This window comes from Amblyomma americanum, chromosome 3, assembly GCF_052857255.1.
Source record: "Amblyomma americanum isolate KBUSLIRL-KWMA chromosome 3, ASM5285725v1, whole genome shotgun sequence".
In the NCBI taxonomy this organism is placed as follows: domain Eukaryota; kingdom Metazoa; phylum Arthropoda; class Arachnida; order Ixodida; family Ixodidae; genus Amblyomma; species Amblyomma americanum.
In genome coordinates, this window is record NC_135499.1 from 217,732,689 (window position 1) to 217,748,255 (window position 15,567).

The 15,567-nt window shown below is 47.2% G+C and overlaps 2 protein-coding genes across 2 annotated transcripts in view; both read left to right on the forward strand.

Annotated features, from left to right (window-relative positions):
* LOC144126078 (receptor expression-enhancing protein 5-like) overlaps positions 1–15,567 on the forward strand; it is a 123,417-nt gene extending 107,850 nt beyond the window's left edge. Inside the window, exon 5 of the transcript XR_013313447.1 lies at positions 15,012–15,567. The gene's annotated coding sequence lies outside the window, so the exon portion shown is untranslated. The remainder of the gene's footprint in view (positions 1–15,011) is intronic.
* LOC144124383 (arylsulfatase B-like) lies at positions 938–15,567 on the forward strand. Its single transcript, XM_077657011.1, has 11 exons — positions 938–1,139; positions 3,784–3,896; positions 4,314–4,424; positions 5,715–5,840; positions 7,106–7,232; positions 8,454–8,744; positions 10,051–10,189; positions 10,910–11,213; positions 11,786–11,896; positions 14,496–14,646; positions 15,369–15,567. The coding sequence occupies exons 1-11, from the start codon at positions 938–940 to the stop codon at positions 15,401–15,403; spliced, it is 1,710 nt and encodes a 569-aa protein (XP_077513137.1). The 3' UTR covers positions 15,404–15,567.

Consider the following 15,567-nt stretch of genomic DNA (forward strand, 5'->3'; position numbering starts at 1 on the left):
TAATCGAACCGCACGCACATAAATCTCTCGCGCACTCACGTATGCTCATACAGGACTTTCAGAGCGTTTTTATCAGACCCGTCACCTTAGGGTAATTTAACGAGGCTTTTCGTGCACGTGACACCGAAGCTGCGTCACGATAGGGACCAAGTACAATCGGGGACAAAGGTAGATCACCCCCCTTCCAAGTTCCGAGCCCTGCCGCGCTGCATGTACGGTCGCCAACTGACGACGCACTCCTAGCGTCGAGGCCGGTGCAGTGCGCCGCTCTCCGGAAGTGCATCGTCATGTTATACGCTCAATTATGCGCCAATTATTCGCTCGCTGTCAATTATACGCTCAAGCATTACGCCTGTGTTTCTGCCTTCTCTCCAAGAATGGTGCCTGCGCTCTTGATGCTGATGATGGCGACCGCGACGCCGACTGCGACGGGCTCAAACAGAAGGAAGCCGCACATCATTTTCATACTCGCTGATGACATGGTAAGTGTCCTCCTCCTCCTCTAGGCCGGAACGTGCAGTGGCTGTTCCTGAAACAGACCAAACGGACATGAATAAGCATGCAACGTGGCATACATTTTTAAAATTCGCTGAATGAAGCTCAAGATCAGGATGTCTTTGCAGAGCGGTTGTCTCGAAGAACCTTTCTTACCTATTGATGACATGCGTAAATCCTAAAATATATTTTTCTGAGACCATTATGACAACTTCACTCAATTTTGCTCTGATCAGCGGGATACGATGGCATAATGATGTACACCATGTGACGCTTGCCTATAAAATATAGTCTAACTAAACCACCATTTCCGGGCAGGATTATCAGCTCCAACCTACAGCGAGGGCAGGTCAGGAATAACTGCTGAGGTGGTTAAGTCTTGTCTGATGCAGAAACGAGGATAATCCGCGTAAACCACACGATGCAAGCTTGCGCACGACTGATGAAGGGCTCTTACAAAAGTGGGCTTCATGCACGCACGCAAGGCTGGGCCGACACCAGCTTCCATGGGTCCCCCCAGATCCCGACGCCCAACCTGGACGCCCTGGCCGCCGACGGGGTGGTGCTCAACAACCACTACGCGCAGTCCGTGTGCTCGCCGTCCGGGGCCGCCTTGCTCACGGGGCTGTATCCGCTCCGCTTCGGTGCGCCAGCGTACTTGCAAACTTGCCTCACACCGCGAATCCTATCTCTATGTAATCTACTATGATAATGCAACCTGCGCATTCCAACCGCACGTCCAGCCAGGGACGTGTGTATAGGCATTATTTCAAATGGAAGAATATGTGTATTTACGCCCACATAGCACAAAGGATACCGGCAAGATTTCTCGGGAGACGAAAGATGTGACTAAAAAACGCCAAAGCATGAAAGCCTCTAAGCCCCGCAGAGAGAACAGAACTGGCAAAGCTATCAAAGCTAATCAGTAAGCGCATAGTAACCTACATAAGGAAGTATAATAAGGAGATAATCGAGCATACTCTAAAAAGCGGAGGTAGCCTAAAAGCGGTAAAGAGGAAACTATAGGTATGGCCAAAAAATCAGACGTATGCGCTAAGAGACTAGGAGGGTAATGCGATTAGCAATATGAATACATCAATAACTTTAATAATCACGGACCAATCAGCTTACTGTTTCTTATATACGAGTACTAGGTACTTTCTAAGGCAATCGCTAATAGAGCCATGACAGCCTTAGACCTCAATCAGCAAAATGAGGAGGCCGGCTTTCGTAAAGGCTACTCGGCAAAAGGTCATGTTCACATAATCATTCAGGTGAAAGAGAAATGCGTAGATTGTAAACAATCCCTTAAAATACAAAACTTCGGTTGGGGTTAGTTGGTGCATAGTATCTTATGGTGAACGATGAGCGCAATACACGAAAAAGAGACCAAGCGCAAGGACAGGCGATTGTCCTTGTGCTTACCCATTCTTCGTGGATTTTCGAGCGCATGCGCTCATCGTTCACCATCAGAATACCCTATCTATAGCCTTCGTAGATTACAAGAGAGCATCTGACTGCCAAATCCGAACAATGGCTGTTGCAGGTTGGATGTGGTCCCAGTTCGCCCTTCGGTTACCAATATGAGACCAATGCAAGGTCTGGAAAGACAAGCCCAACGCAGGTGCGCTCCCATGTTCCCCAAACCGAGCCAACTTGCGAAATAATTGGGGCTGCCAGTATCCTAACCGCCCACCTCGGGCCACCAGGGACCCAGCATCCTGTGCTGCTTAGCTAAGATTGGACAAATGTAGGCAGTCGACTTTCCCTGGAGGGCTGTCAGGTAAGTGCAGGCAGCCCATATCTAGTCTACTAATCTGTACCCTGTTGGAGCGATATGGGAAGCACACCTGCAGTTTCCGAGTGAGTGTGACGTCAGACCAATGTAGGTAGTCCACAAGGGTCACAGGAATCGGTCCCACGTCGGGTGTTGCGCTTACAGTCCACGTGCGCTGTCTTTGGGTTCCACATGTTTTAGTGCATCCTTCTTGGTTGTGCTTGTAATCTGCTACGTGCGCCATGGTTATATTGTTTTTTAACATGACTATGAGCATCAAAATAAGAATTTTTTGTGACATGCATAATGCATGTTAGCTAATAGGTACAATTTCTACACGAAAGGATGCAAGCATGTCAGCTTGTTCAGCGCTGACAGGCCGATGTAAGAATAACTTCGGCATTGTGTCGGCAGCTGCATTTTGGTTTGTCCAGATTTTTCCACCACGGTGCCTACACCTACATATATCTGCTCTCACGAAGCGGAAAGGGAGCTGATGAAGTTCGGATGAAGGAATGTCTACCCGATTAGCCCTTCCAGTGCCGATGTGGGACCGATGCAGGGTGGTCAAGGGCCTGCCCAGTTTTGTGCTTTCCCGCACGCTCGCCTCAGCAAGCCAACATTGGAGTGGCTGCCCCAATCACAGCTTCCCACGTGTGACCCACTAGGGCCTAAATTGTGTGCTAGCTGGGCAGAATGGTTTCGTTGAAGATGACAGAGGTGCACCTTCGTCGAAAGTTTAGAGCCCAGAGGAGCATGCTCCCGCCACGCCATGTGGCTCGTTATGCGTCCCCAGCTTTGCAAGTCTCATGATGGCAGCAGGAGCCCTGATTCTCCCCCACTCCGAAAGTTAGCCTACAAACCCCCCTGAGCTCCAAGCTTTTTTTTTTTTTTCAGGTTGGCGCGCTATACTTTGACACAAGGACTATAGTTACAAAAACGAGGACAAGGCAGGTATACGTGCGCGGAACTTGTCCTGTTTTTTGTAACTAGCCCTTGTGCCAAAGGATAGCGCGCCAAACTGAAGATGACAAACCAACTAGCCGCCATTACAGCATTCCTTCCAAGCTTTAGACAATGTATGTAGATTGTCCAGCGGCAGACCCATTTGAAAGGTTTTCCTCGAGTTACGACGCTTAAGTAGCATCAGTAGTGTGTCATTCGTAACACACAATTCTCTGACAGCAGTTTTCCGGGATGACATGACCACCTCCTCGTCAATGATAATCAAGATTGGCTGCGTCCACCTGCTGGCCGATGAGAATGCGTAATTTGTAGTCGTCTAACCCAGGCCTGCAGTATGCTTGCTTGGGTCTCACTCAGATACCCGCAAAGCTTACTTCTCTGTGACTCTAATCATCATATGAAGAGAAAAAAGTGTGTGTGTGGGGGGGGGGGGGGGGGGGGGGGGTGGACTCTTTCACAAGGCCCCTCATTACCGCGCATGATAGCGGGCGGAGCATGAATACCATCGTCTGGCGGTCAACATCTGTGCGTCTTTTGCGGTGCAGGCTTGGATGGGAATCTGTTCTTTCCATCGGCGCCTGGCGGAGCCCCTCTGAACGTGAATCTGCTGCCGAAGCATCTCGGAAAGCTTGGGTACAAGGGCGACATCGTGGGCAAGGTGAGCTTCAATTGGAGCACGAGGAACTGTGTGTGTTTCAAAGAGGTAGTCCAGCTCAAAGCCGCCTAGGATGCTACGCCTGACTGAACCGGGCTGCAAAAGCAGACATGCTTGCCAAGGGATACTTTAAATGGTGTTCAAGCGCCTCAAACTACCGAAACAGGGAGGTTTTTAATTTTTTTACTAGCAACCTGCGAGTTGATTTAACGCCTGCATCAACCATTTCTTTCTGTCCGCGGAACTCTCTGCGCCGGTTTTTGTGTCCATTCAATTTAATTGGAAACTCTGCAGACGGTCGCTGAAGGGGTTTTAGTGAATATTTCGTTCCAACAAAACACACGCTCTCAGCTCGAAGCACGAGCAAGTTATCGGAAATTTTGCGTACTTTTCGGTGTTCTTTCTTTTTGTCTCTCACAGTGGCATATTGGATGTTCGACGTGGAGTCACACGCCAACGAACCGAGGCTTCGACAGCCACGTCGGTTATCTCAACCACGACGAGGACAACGTCACACACACGGTCACTTACGTAGGTGCACTTCCCAACCACGTTTCCTGCCTCTGCAGTTACGATTCAAAGGTCGATAGATAAATTAGTCAACTAATCAATAAATCATTCGATCAAGATAGACTACCGGTCGCTTTGAACAATTAGCTCGTTGAAGCCCATGAGCGCGGACTATAAGACCAAGAATAAAAGTTCTATCCTTCGTGGTCGAGCAATGCAGAGAGGAAAAATTATAGAAAAATGAAGACTATTTAGTTAATTTCAGTCAACATGAACTTGTTCAAGCGTTATAAGCGTTTAAGAGTAACGATGTGTAAGAAATAGGAATAACAGTACCCGGCCGTTATAAATGACTATCATGAGAGAGGTAAAATAAACTCACAGCAAAAAACTTTCATGCAATTGCGGCTATGCAGTGTGGACGCCCTAATTTTGTTCCGTCTATTAACCTCGCGTTATTTTTCCATCACAAATACGTCGAACCAACCAACCCAAGCAAGCAGATTCGACATCTTTTGGCCAAGGCGTACCTTTAGGAGCGTGGGTTTTTCGGTACGCGACTCTTTCGTTATAGGGACATCTGTGCATGCGGTCATCTACGGAGAAAAACACAATCCGAGTGCGCAAGTGGCAGCAGTTGCTGTAGGCGCACTATCAATTGGGTAACAGTTAGGCTGTGACATGGCACAGTTGTAATCAGTGCCTGCTTTGCGCGTGAAACGTGATGCTTTTCCTTCTTTTTTTTTTTTTTGCTGGGCGATGCCTCACTCGAACGCGGGATTTTCGTGCTATATAGAATACGTTTGCGCAGTGTCCGCTAAATAAAGACCGCGTCATCACACGTGAATACAATTGTTAGGCACATATTTCAATTTCGTGGCTCCAGAAGGCGTGCAGTCTATGGGGTAGTTTCTTTCCTCTGGCAAGTGGCAAGTTCCTCTGCGATATTTCCCGTTTGCGAAAATGAGCAGGCGCTACTACTGTCAGGGCCCAGCTTTTCATGGTATGTTCTTGGAAATGAAAAAGAAAAAGGTGCGTCGAAGCCAACAGAAATTGAAACTATATCGTGACAATTTGTACATAACCTGATGAATGGAAACGCGTGATCTCTTTCAATGACGTGAACGAAACCGTTGAACCCAGGCACAGTCAAGGCGACATTTAAATTCCCGCCCATGAAACACTTGTCATCCGAAGTGGCCATACACTATACGAAGATCGAACAGAAGCCGTGTGCGCCTAAAAGCGACGCCGAAAAAGCAGTGGGCCCTTTGGCGTACTTAATGTCTCGTCCTTCCTGGGTGCATGCAGAACGGATCGTGCGGCTACGACTTCTGGTTCAACGAGCAGCTGCTGACAGATGCCTACGGTGTTTACTCCATGGACATCTTCTTGAGGAGGGCGAAAACAATCATCAGGGATCACGACGCCTCCGAGGTAAGTGAAAGATAGGGTAAAATGAAGAGAGCTGTGGTGTTGAGTTACCACGACATAGTGATGCGACTCTACAGGTTAGGTACACCAACTGACGTGCATAATCATTCCCGGCGCTGTGCTGGCGTACAGCCTTTGTGAAAAGTTTAGAGTCCAAGCGGTTTTCTTCTGGGCCATGCTGTATGGCTCGTTACGCGTTGTCAGCGTTCCAAACATCTCGATGGCGCGAGCAGCTGTCTACTTTACCGTTTCGAAAGTTAGGACTTCCACGGACGCTGCAAGAACTATGGCTTAGAAGCAAACTTTTGGTGCTCCGTAATATTAACAAAGACTGCACGGGCGGCTGGGGACACATGCCTTGAGCCGCACGTGCAGTCGTAGTAGACACCTTGCATACACTGTGGAGAAGCAAAACTGCAAAAAAGAACAAACATGTATATGCGTCGGGGCAGCATCAGTATCGAAGGTGTAGAGTAAGTACCGGACAACCCTATGTGCGAATCTGAACGCGCATACGAGGATGTGAAAGTTTTCAAATGTGCTCCGTCCGTGTCGCATGCTGCTAGTAAGTATGCTCCCGGCTGACTCGCAGCCTTCTGTTCAATCAGGTGGCTCTACGCGTATTTATCCACCTTTTGCGATCAACTGCATTCAGAAGGAACCTCTTGCCGATTACGTACCTGCGATATGTTTAGGTTTAATTATCCAACTTGCGGACAACAGGAATTGCTTAAATTCTGGAAGAAATGGATGTTTCGCGGTGAGGATAACACACATTGAAGGAAAGCACTTTTTGATTTCCTTATAGCTCGTAGTCTTGATATCGCGGTATCATTACCTTGTATGAAACATGCCCTCACCGGCTACTGTCATTATGTTTGCTTTTTAAAAAGCGTACTTTGTTTGTCGCCGTCAGTGTGCGGCCTTGTCATTCTTCAAGTGGCGCAAGTTAGGTTAGGTTAGGTTAGGTTTATGTGGCGTATCTCCGTTAGATACCGCTAGATTGTTTGCGAAGACAATACAACAAGCCTATTTCGCGACAACAACAAAAACCTAAAACAGCGTACTGTAACTGTGCACGGCTTGCTCCGAGAACCACGTGGAATCGAGGCATCTACGCCGAGAACCCTAGACGGTTTCAGCATAAAAAAAATATTCAACGGAGAGGCAGTGAGCCACTTCGAGTGGGCGGCGTGCGCACTGCTATCCTCTCGTCCCAAGCTGGAGTCCTGCGCTTAAGCGGTGCATTTGCGCGTTGCTGCGCGCAGCCACTATTTCTGTTCTTCAGCATGCAAGCCCCGCACATCGGCACCGGTCAGCGCTATTTCCAACCACCCGAAGAGAACAGGCGGAAATTCCTGTACATTGGCGACACGAATCGAATAGGGTACGCAGGTAAGCAATCTTGGAGCCACCGCCTGATCTCAGCTAAACATAAACCAATGGCATTGCAAGTCACAAATATCAATAAGACAAATAATTAACGAGATTCGGTGAAGCGACGCTGCTCTGGAGGAAACAGATGGGCGCTGCAAATACAAACACTTCGGGTGATTTCGTAGAAGGCCCTGTATTACGAATGCATGAACTGCATGTGGTTTTGACACGAGGACAATTAGCATTCACCAGAGCGCAGTTGTATGGTTTCAGAAGGAAGCTCTACAGCTTTCTAAACTCTTCGTAGATGAAGAAAAATTCGTCCCAGACAGGGGCTCTAACCAGGAACCACCGCCACACGAGGACAGTTACTCTACAGCCTGCGTCGTCAGCCACCCTTCCAGGACGGCTAGCACAGGGCAGGGAGAAGGCGTCCTGTTTAGACCACTAATTTGTGGGTGCTTGCTTAGCGATGGTGCCTAAACCATAGGACTAATACATTTCCCAGGCGGCGTGGCAGATCGATTCGGCTTCCCCCTATCGTCTGCAAGCCACGCAGTCGATACAATTAGTTTCCCAGTGTAGCGGCTCTCCTTGGTTAAAGCACCGGCCAGGGTGAATTCTTCAGCTGCAAAAAAGTAGGAAATATTACACAGCGATCCACTGAAGCATTATGGCTGTACTCAGGCGGATTTTAAATGTAAATATTCCCCAATTTAAATCGCCCTCTACGTTGGAGTATTCGTTCAGTTCAATACATCGAAGTGACATTATGGCGACTAAACGTTTTCCCGCATGGAATGAAGTAACATCCATTCTGCAGAAGGGGAAGACCGACAAGTGCATGCCACTGATGTATGCTGACTGGCAGGAGTGTCAACCCTAATGAAGGCGCCCTGGACTAAGAGTGCTTTTAAAGTCATCATTGTGTATGCGCCCCGTTTTTTTCTTGTGCGATAGGCCTCTAAAATTTCCCGGGCTGAACCATTTCCGCTGGAAACTTAGAGACATTGGTGAAAATAAAAAGCAGAGTTTGCCGTCGGCCGAAACGTAAACGTACTTCTCAATTCATTGTTCCATATTCCTTATATATGCAACAGGCACTAAAGGCGCTCGGGTTTTATATCCACACATGCTGTCACATAGGCGCTTCATTTTGTATTCTGATTAGAAGCGCCATCTTAGCTCTGCGTATCATACTCGACTGGAACCATTGATGGCGTTCCTTCTCAATGGCAGCCACGCTGGACACGATGGACCAGGCGACAGGCGCTGTCGTCGAGGCCCTGTACGAGAAAGGCATGCTGGAGGATGCTGTGATCATCTTCAGCAGCGACAATGGACCGGACCCCATCGGGATGGGCTCCAGCTGGCCCCTGCGCGGTTCCAAGCAGTCGCTTTGGGAAGGCGGTGTGCGCGTTCCGGCGTTCATCTGGTCCCCGCTGCTGGACCGCAGCGGTGCGGAAGGCCGCGTCTCATGGGACCTCATGCACATGGTTGACTGGATGCCCACTCTGTACCAGGCGGCCGGTACGCACTCTGCTCATCTATATTAGCGCGGTACATACCAGGCAAAAAGCAACTTAGACAGAAGCCTCGATGAGAAGAACGCAGGTTGGCTGACGAAAGATGCTCTTTGTTTGCCATATTTCTGTTGAGAGAAATGAATGAGAAAAACAGGTGAAGAAGAACAGAGAATAGTTGGTGGCGATAAAGCATACAGAGCATTGCTCATGATGTCGTTGTCGCCAGAAAACTACGGTATACGGTGTGGTATGTGGTATGTTGCAGGAAATGTTCAAGCGAGGCAATAATCATCGATGCAGGGCGGCGCTGAAATGCCGCTCAATTATTCTGTGGCAGTCACATAAAAAAAATAAGCTGCTCTCACGGCTGGCAAGGAAATAGAATGAAAGCGTTGAGAAAAGAAGGCAGTGTGGCGGCCAGTTTGACTGAAGGTTGGTTGGCTGTCTTCAGGGAAAATGGGGATAAAGAAATGCCAAGCTGGAGGTCGGCGCAAATAAAAAAACGGACATTTGACAGGGCGTGCAGAAGAGCTATACATTGTCGTGCTGGCCTGCTGAATCTAAAAATACAGCAGAAGGCGGGTGAATTTTTGCGCCGTTGAAAAGCGAGGCTTGCCTCTATATGAAGCGAGGGCACAGAAAATCAGGTCAGGCGTGCAGGAGGTGGTGAACCTGTATTACACACACCTTTTGTCAAAAAAGTTTACAGACCAGGGAGATTTGATCCTGGGCCACGCCGCGTGGCTCGTGCCTTCTCAGCGTTGAAAATTTCTTAAAAGGTAAAACGAACTCTGGTCCTCCCCCCCTCCAAACGTTAGGACTTCCATGGATTCTGCAAAAGTTCTACTGTAATGCTTAGAAGCAACCTTTCCCGTGCTCTGAACTTTTAAGAAACGGTGTATATATCTCAATAATAACGGTTCTTGATATTTAGGCTTTTTTCACAGATCTCTTGAAGACAAATAGAGACGCGTAGCTTTACAGTCGAGTCTAGAGCAATGCTCGTCTGGGGTGTCAACCTATCCGTGGAGGCAAATAGACTTCTGCGAAATACCGCAGCTCGCTGGAATTTCAGTTCACGCAGACAAAACGTATCCCACACACGCCAGGTGTACGCAGGCGTTGCTTAATGCTCCCGATTAGATATGTATTCAGTTGATTCTGCCGGAAGTTTTTTTCTTAAATTCTGCTCGCACATCCTTGGAAAGAGAGGAACAATGCCATGCCAGGTTCTTCCGGTCGCTACCGAACAACCTTGCTGCCACGCAAGCCGGCGTAATTAAGCCCACTGCCTTTTTCTCGACTCTCAGGAGGAAAAATTGACGACCTGGGCCCCATCGACGGTGTTAGCCAGTGGGGGACTCTCTCCCGTGGCGAACCGCCTGCACGACAGGAGCTGCTGCATGGCTTCGACCCGACTGACGGCAGTGGCGCATACAGGAGTGGCAGGTTAGCTTCCCATGGCGGTCATGAAAGGCTGGCACCATGATGCCGACATTTTATTGATGCAGTGTGGCACATGAAAAAAAATGGGGACGAGTGTTCATGCTTGGCATCGTCTGAATTCACTCATGGTACTTTTATTTTCATCTGTCTCTTTCGTGTTCCATACGATTGCCTATGTTCCGTATTCTGACCACGAGCGTTTTTCTTCATTTTGCCTGTCTCGTTTTGCACAGCGCTGCGTGTCCATGTTCCGCGAGAGCTGTAGCCTGGCAGGGTTTCACCGACCCTGCCCTATGCGCTCATTTAGCTAAATTCAACTTAGCTTTAATTCAATTTAGCCTAATGGTCAACAAGTTATGCAGGACATGCGACGTTAATAGCGGCAGAATATATATATATTGTGTATTTTTCTGAACGTTTATAACGCGTTTTCCTCGAAGCCTGGATAAGTGTTATTCAATGTGCATTCGGATTATCTTTCTTGTGTCTGCATGGTGCACTGTGTAAGTACACAATCACAGTTAGGCTTAATATATTTATTCGTTCATGTATAAAATGAGGGCGCTGAAATTAAATTTTTTGGCTATGAATGGCTTCCATTTACTTTTGACGGCACTGTATACATGAAGATATGTATTCGAGCTTAGTTCTAAATGACCAGCAGTCAACGTTCAATGTATAGACTCAAAAGCGGAGAATTCCATGTCCGGTTGTTTTCATCAGGTACAAACTGGTGGTCACCCCAAGTAATAAAAGCTGGAAAAACGGACGGTTCCAGCCCGCCGGCAACGTTTCCTCGAATATAGACGTCGACCAACTGACGGCCGACTCGGCCGCGGCGAAGACGCTGGCCAAACTCTACTCGGCAACCGAAACCCGAGCTCCAGGTCCTGAATGGAGGCGAAGAGCCGCACTCTCGTGCAAAGAGGACGAACAGGGCAACTTTAAACCTTCAGACTCTCTTTACCTCTTCGACGTCCTCGATGACCCCTGCGAGAAGAAGAACCTGGCCTCGGAACGAAGCGACGTGAGTCACGACAAAGCGGGAAATACGTGGGAGGGAGAGAGAAGTGGCGAGGGCAATCGGCATCATTCCGAAGGGCAGCAGTTTGTGGCAGACGCCAAGTTTCCAGTTCTTAAATCAAATCTTTATTTTCTGCTTAACTCACCAGGGGGCTCAGCAAGAAAAATGTATAATTTGGCAAGCTCCTGTGCTCAACAGCAGAAACAGTGAAGCAGAGTAGGATGGTTTCCCCGTTGTGCTTCTGCGGCACTCTTAATATTAAGCTTTGTTTCTTAGGAGCAGCGTGTGCGCAGAGGAAAGCAGACAGGGAGAAGCCACCCTGGCTTAAGTCATATCTTTTCGTGTCCTGTTGAAGAAGCAAAACAAAATATACTAATGTTAGGTTCAGACCCGCAAAGACTTATCAAATTTTTCTGTTCGCTACCGGCCGCTTGTGTGGCCTCAGTAAAAGTGTAGAGCGAAGTATTAACCTAACGGAAGTCTTCACGATTATAACTCGTACGTCCTAGCTGTTTCGCTCCTAACACGTTTAACGCCCGTGCCGCCCTAACTAACCCTTTGTTTTGTTTTTGCAGCTTGTGGAAAGCCTTATGAAGAAGCTGAATGCCGCAGCATCCATCGCGGTGCCACCGGGTCAGAGCAGCCCGAAACCCGAGGCGTTTCGGGCTGTGGGGGTGGCGGATTCTGTTGAGTTCACTCGCCACACTAACCAAATGAGCTTTGCAGTACCCCAATACCCAGGAATCCAAATTTGAAGGACAGCTAAGTATACGCCTCTGCCAAAGGTAACCAGGCAACAGAGTTTGTTTCTTAGCCATGCAGCAGAGCACTTGTGGCTAGCACCCCTTAAGCTCTGAATCTGTGCAAGGTGAGAAAAACCTTGTTCTCACTTTGCAGTACCCTTTTGGTATTAGGGGTGCCGTAAGGGTTTCACTAAATGGTCGAGAAGCAAACACTGTTGCCTGGTTACTATTGGCAAAGATGGTACTTTTTGCAGCGCAGATGGAGGGCTACTTTCTGTCTACGTTATTTGGGAATGATCTGAATAGCTCTTTGTCAAAACATATCATATTTAAGCCAAATCGTCCCAATGCTCATGGTACAATAGGTGACCAAAAAATAGAAAACAATTTTATTTCAAACGGTGCATATGCGGGAACACTTGTGAATATTTGGTACTGATACTGAACTAAACGGACGCAAAAGAAGGAGTTAGTGAAGTAGACTTCTCACAAGATTTACTGAAGTATTGATCAGTATCCACACCGTGTTTTGTTTCTAGTGCTAAATACCTGTGAAGCTGCTTTCTAGGCATTGCAATCTAGTGACTTCTTGAGCTTATCAGTTTCAAAACTGTAGCACTTTTCCAGTCTCTGTCACAGCCAGGTACTGACTTAATTACAGAAACAGGAACGTACAGAAAGCATTCTTGCAGCAATCCATTCGTATTACATAGCAGGGTTTACGTGTATAAAACATTTTTCACACTGCTTGATAAACCACTCCATTTTTTATCTAGCTCCGAACACTTCCCGCAAGGTCTAATTGGGGCTTTAGGGGAGGAAATGAGCTCTAAGCAGTTACAATATACTGGTAGGAAGTATATTTTCTGCAGCCTGTCAAAGGGTAAATGGTCCGGGCTGTGACATAAGGAGCAACTTTTGTTGGGGAAGCTGTGTGTCACAATATAGGGACTTTTTAGCAATTAATATAAACTAGGTTCGTTTGCCTTTTTTCATTGTGAGTTCTTGTCATCGCAGCTCTATACATGCCCCTCCTTTGCTTCTTCTTTTGCTCATTTCGTGCTCTTTTACAGTGAGTAGTGATATGATGTTAGAAAATATTGGCTTTGGAAACAGTTTGGAATGGCCATGTTGGCCTAGTATCTACTGTTGCAATGGATGTCATTTTTGAGCAGCTTAATTCTTTTCTTACCGTAGGAAAATTGGCAGTTTCAGGGTAGTGTGCATAAAATTTTCTTTCACCCATTAATTTCAAAATTTTTCTTTGCTTCAGTACATAATAGTGTAGCTATAGAATTCTCTTTTTAATGATTAAAAACTGACAGGACGGTTACGACTGTGTAACGCGATGTTCAGCGATGGCTGTTTAGGCGTTCAGTTTATTCCTGGCGGACTGGTGCAGTGGTCACCTGATGCACCCCTGCACTGGCAGGTGGGTGTTCCAAACAGAGCCACCCGTAGGCTTATGTGACCCAAGTTGACTGTGACATAAGGTCACGTGACATTAACGCACCCACCAGTTACGCTGACGAGAAAGCCAGGGGCGGGCGCCTGACAGCTATCGCTGTGAAAGAAAAATCAAAATATATGTTGTTTATGAAATAGATCTTTGACTGGCAAAATTTGAGATATTTGTTGTTGTACATATCCAGCCGGAAAATAAAAAAAGAATCTAGAATATACCGTATGTATGTTACTGTGCTAAAAATGACTATTCAGAGTTACAAAGCTTTTTATGCTATACGTTCTGGTCAGCAAAAAGACAATCAATTGCTCACACCCGGCGCTTGAGGATACTCAGCAGTGCAGTTTCAAGGTGGACCTCGGGCCGTGCTGATGGCACGAAATCATTCAGAACACACCTGGTGCCTTCAGAAAAGTCCAGAAAGAGTTAATCTCCTTGGCAACGGCGCAAACGAATGTTAACAGACGGGCACCTGTCGATAGTCAGGGCTGGGAGGACTAATCATCTCCGTTCAGACTTAAATAAGACGTCATCTTTTTGGACAGAGCTGTCGCTTGCACCTACAGAGTCAAATGTCAATGCAGCCAAATCGTGAGAACACCGTTGCTGCTAAGCAGGGTCAGTGCAAGAAGAGGATGCCACTTTAGGCACCATGCTTGCACGGTTGCTCCATGTTGACCATATTCCTCCATGTTCATTGTTCAGAAGCAGCCCAGATTCCTCTGAATGGGGTGTTCTGTGCCTTCGTTCAGAAGGAATGATTTTAATAGGTGCGGAATGGAAAAAGTTATGTAAATTGAACTCACAATGACCAGGTGCGTGGTGGGTGCAGGCAGCTAAATGTAAGCAAAGGCCGCATAGTTGTTCAAAATTGGCGAGCACAGTTGAGAAATGCAGCATTTTGGCGATTTTTGTCCCCAATTTTTTTATGCTTTGAATAGTGATCAAACACTAATGTATGAATGACCAAACGTGTACAAAATTTTGACAGGCAGTCATTAACTGAAGCTGCTTTATGCACGGAAATGAGGTGCATGAGAATTTATTTCAGCCTAGTTTTGCCTTGTGTTTTTTCAGATCATTTTCCTCGTGTACTGCTTTGCTCCCATCCAACCAAACGGATCGACGCACATCTACACCAAGTTTATCCGTCCTGTCTTCCTGCGCAACGAGACCACTGTCAACAAGCTGGCTGCAGATGCTGGTGCTGGCATTCGGACTGCCCTGCGTAAGCGTCTTTTATTTGCTTTGCTAAATTAAGTTTTGCTTTTATTATCTGAGCCTGTTGATACGGTGCTCAAAAACAGTGTAATCTGTCTTGTACCATTTGATATTCATCTCTTTTTGCTGTTTCAGTCTTGTCGAAACTGGATTCACACGTGGTGTTGCCACCATGGTGGCTCAGTGGTTATGGCGCTTGGGTGCTGACCCGAAATCCCCATGTTCGATCCCGCCTCAGCTGTCCGGCGAAATGCTAGATGCCGATGTACTGTTCGATATTAGTGCACGGTAAAGAAACCCAGGTGGTCAAAATTATCTGGAGCCCTCCACTACGGCGCCCCTCATAGCCTGAGCTGTACTGTACTGGACCAGTACTTTGTGACAAGTCATTGAACTGGGCTAGTAGTTACCATGTGCTACAAGAATTGAAAGGTCACAAATGTTTTTGCAGAAGTGGGCATGTGGACATTGCATTTTTGTAGCAGAAGAATAAGGTTCAATGCAAGAATCCTTCAAAGATTATTGAACTCTTAAAAGTAGGCACATGGGCTTTTTTTTTTGTGGTGCCTAGAGTGATTAGTGTTTTTTTTTTTTCATTTTATACTGTTCAAGTATATATTTTATGTCAAAAGAATAACATTTCAGGATAGGTGTTCTCTCGTCCTTTTCTTTTTGCAGCCTATTCAGTAGTGCTGCTCACACTAGATCACATCCTTTTTTGCTTTGCAGAGAAGGCCGCTTCTTCAGCTAACAAGAACGAGTAAATCGCTCTGCAAACATCCGTGTCCCTCGTCTTCGTGCTAGGCAGCCACCGCAGTTTGGCTTGCAGTGGCCAGCCAGCTTCTGGTGACAGGTGGCACTAAAGCATCGTCACCCCTGATGTACACTTGGGCATCACGTTTTATTAAAAGTGTGCTTCGCCTAACCA

Coding starts and splice junctions, on each gene's coding strand:
- LOC144124383 (XM_077657011.1), top strand. CDS start 938: ATGAAGGGCTCTTACAAAAGTGGGCTTCATGCACGCACGCAAGGCTGG. Junction 7,233..8,453: donor GAATCGAATAGGGTACGCAG/GTAAGCAATCTT, acceptor TCTCAATGGCAG/CCACGCTGGACACGATGGAC. Junction 11,897..14,495: donor CTGTGGGGGTGGCGGATTCT/GTTGAGTTCACT, acceptor GTGTTTTTTCAG/ATCATTTTCCTCGTGTACTG.